The following is a 2,246-nucleotide window of genomic DNA, read 5'->3' on the forward strand; positions in this document are numbered from 1 at the left end:
TCATGGACATCCCTGTTCCATGAATATTCCAAGCCGCGTCTCTTTTTATTTCCTCTCTCGCCTGTAGATGGTTCTCCTTAATATACTTACTCCTAAAGTCAGCGGAATTCATTCACATCGGGGTAAAACTAACTCAGATTCGCAGGGCAGCAGAAACGAGCCAGTCTTGTGCTTTAATGAAAGCTCTAGTGGACACAACGTTACACCCTGATTGTAACCGTTACTTAATCGCATATATTTCTCTCTCAGTCGCAGGAACACGGTCTATTTCTCTTGGTGATCATTCCTTGCAAGAAATTGTGAACCTGTCTGGAATATCATGACAAGACTTACCACCCTCTGAAAATGTATTAATGCACACCCCTCATTACGATTGCAGCGTCTGTGCCCAATTTATCTCTGCCTCCTCCCCCCCCCCCCTTCTCAGGTTTATACATCAGCTTTTCTCCGTAGTCAGGAATTTACTTTCCACATTGCAATCTCTCCTCCTTCAATCAATCTCCGCCACAAAACGAATTAAACGGGTGGCATAAAAATGTTGTCCATCAGATATTGTGTGGTGCAACTCCGGGAATGTGTTTGTTGTCCGCCCGCCTGTGCCCGAGGCCGAGCGGCCTCTCCCCCGGTCCCGGGGCCGCGCTGCCCGAGTCTCCCCCGACCCCCGGGGACTCTCTGATTCTCTGCTTCTCCCCCCAGTCTCCGTCACCCTGGATGTGGAAACAGCGGGTCCGGGGCTCGAGGTGTCCGAAGATCTGAAGAGGGTGAGACGGACCCGAACCCGGAGGAGTCATCCTGACACCGGGAAGAGGTTTACAGTCTGGCCGTGTGTGCTGGGATCGGAGGGATTCACATCGGGGAGACATTACTGGGAGGTGGAGGTGGCGGGGAATCAGTGCTGGAGTCTGGGAGTCGCCGCAGAGTCTGTGGAGAGGAAGAGTACGTTCACACGGACACCGATGACTGGAGTCTGGAGCATCGCGCGGTGGTGGGGTGACCAGTTTGATGCAATCATCTCTCGTCCATCCCCTCTCCCCGCCCGTCCCATTCCCGGGAGGGTGGGAGTTTATCTCAGTTACGAGTCCGGGACCGTGTCATTTTACGACGCGGGCACCAAGTCCCATCTCCACACCTTCACTGGGCATAAATTCACGGGGAAACTTTATCCTTTCTTCGCGACTTGGCATAAAGGCCAGTGGCTGAAAATCTGCTCCGGTTTCGCTCCGGGTGTGTAATGGGGTGGGGTCCCGGGACAGGCGTCAGGAGAGGGGCTCGGGGGCTGTGGGGCAGAAACCCAGTGGACAACAGGTCGGGCTGAACGGCCCCCATTTAATACCCAAATTCTGGGTCGCGAAAGCCCAGTGAGCGCGGAACTAAAACCAGAGGGAATGTAAATGTGGGAAGAGTGAAATAAACCGCAACCGAAAACAGAGGTGTCGATCCGTTCATTTTAACGCGTTAACCGCGTCCGGCAACAGAACAGAAATTACTTATGTGAAAATATAAAGATTGAAACGATCGCGGCGGGCGGCGGGTCCCGACTCCGGGCATCCCGGTTCTCAAGTCCACTGACTCGCTTTGAAGGGTTGAAAGCTGTCTGGCAAAAATAAAACCGGTAAAAGTGACCCTGTGGCGGTGCAAAAAAAAGAGTTGCGAATGATTTGGAAATTACTAAAGGAGGGGTGAGCTGAATGCCGAGATCGCGTGGCAAAAGGTTTGATAATTACGTGAAAATGTAGAATTCATTGTTGAGTCTTCTTGAAGCCGTGCGGTGCCTCGCGAAGATGGAACAGGTTTCTATGTTCGCGAACTTCACTGCCCAGCAGCGCAACGCACGATGTTGATCGAGCACCAAAGAACTAAAGCACCCCTGAAACTTTGTGGGAACGTGCATGCTTACCGGTTCCATCGTAGAGAAACGGAAACATAGAAAATTGGTGCACGAGGAGGCCATTTATCCCTTCGAGCCAGCACCGCCATTCATTGCGATCATGGCTGATCATGCACAATCAGCAACCCGTGTCTGCCTTCTCCCCATATCCCTTGATTCCACTAGCCCCTAGAGCTCTATCTAACGCTTTGTTAAATCCATCCAATGATTTGGCTTCCACTGCCTCTGTGGCAGAGAATTCCACAAAAGGAAGCATGCAGGTACAGCAGACAGTGAAGAAAGCCAATGGAATGTTGGCCTTCATAACAAGAGGAGTTGAGTATAGGAGCAAAGCGTTCATTCTGCAGTTGTACAGGGC

At 51.7% G+C, this 2,246-nt stretch overlaps 1 protein-coding gene across 1 annotated transcript in view; it reads left to right on the plus strand.

Moving 5' to 3' along the window:
• Nucleotides 1–1,232, plus strand: part of LOC144603093 (zinc-binding protein A33-like) — a 5,834-nt gene extending 4,602 nt beyond the window's left edge. Inside the window, exon 6 of the mRNA XM_078416232.1 lies at nucleotides 697–1,232. Within this exon, the coding sequence (XP_078272358.1) occupies nucleotides 697–1,232 (536 nt within the window). The remainder of the gene's footprint in view (nucleotides 1–696) is intronic.
• Nucleotides 1,233–2,246: the final 1,014 nt, after the last annotated feature.

This window comes from Rhinoraja longicauda, chromosome 19 (genome assembly GCF_053455715.1).
Source record: "Rhinoraja longicauda isolate Sanriku21f chromosome 19, sRhiLon1.1, whole genome shotgun sequence".
In the NCBI taxonomy this organism is placed as follows: domain Eukaryota; kingdom Metazoa; phylum Chordata; class Chondrichthyes; order Rajiformes; family Arhynchobatidae; genus Rhinoraja; species Rhinoraja longicauda.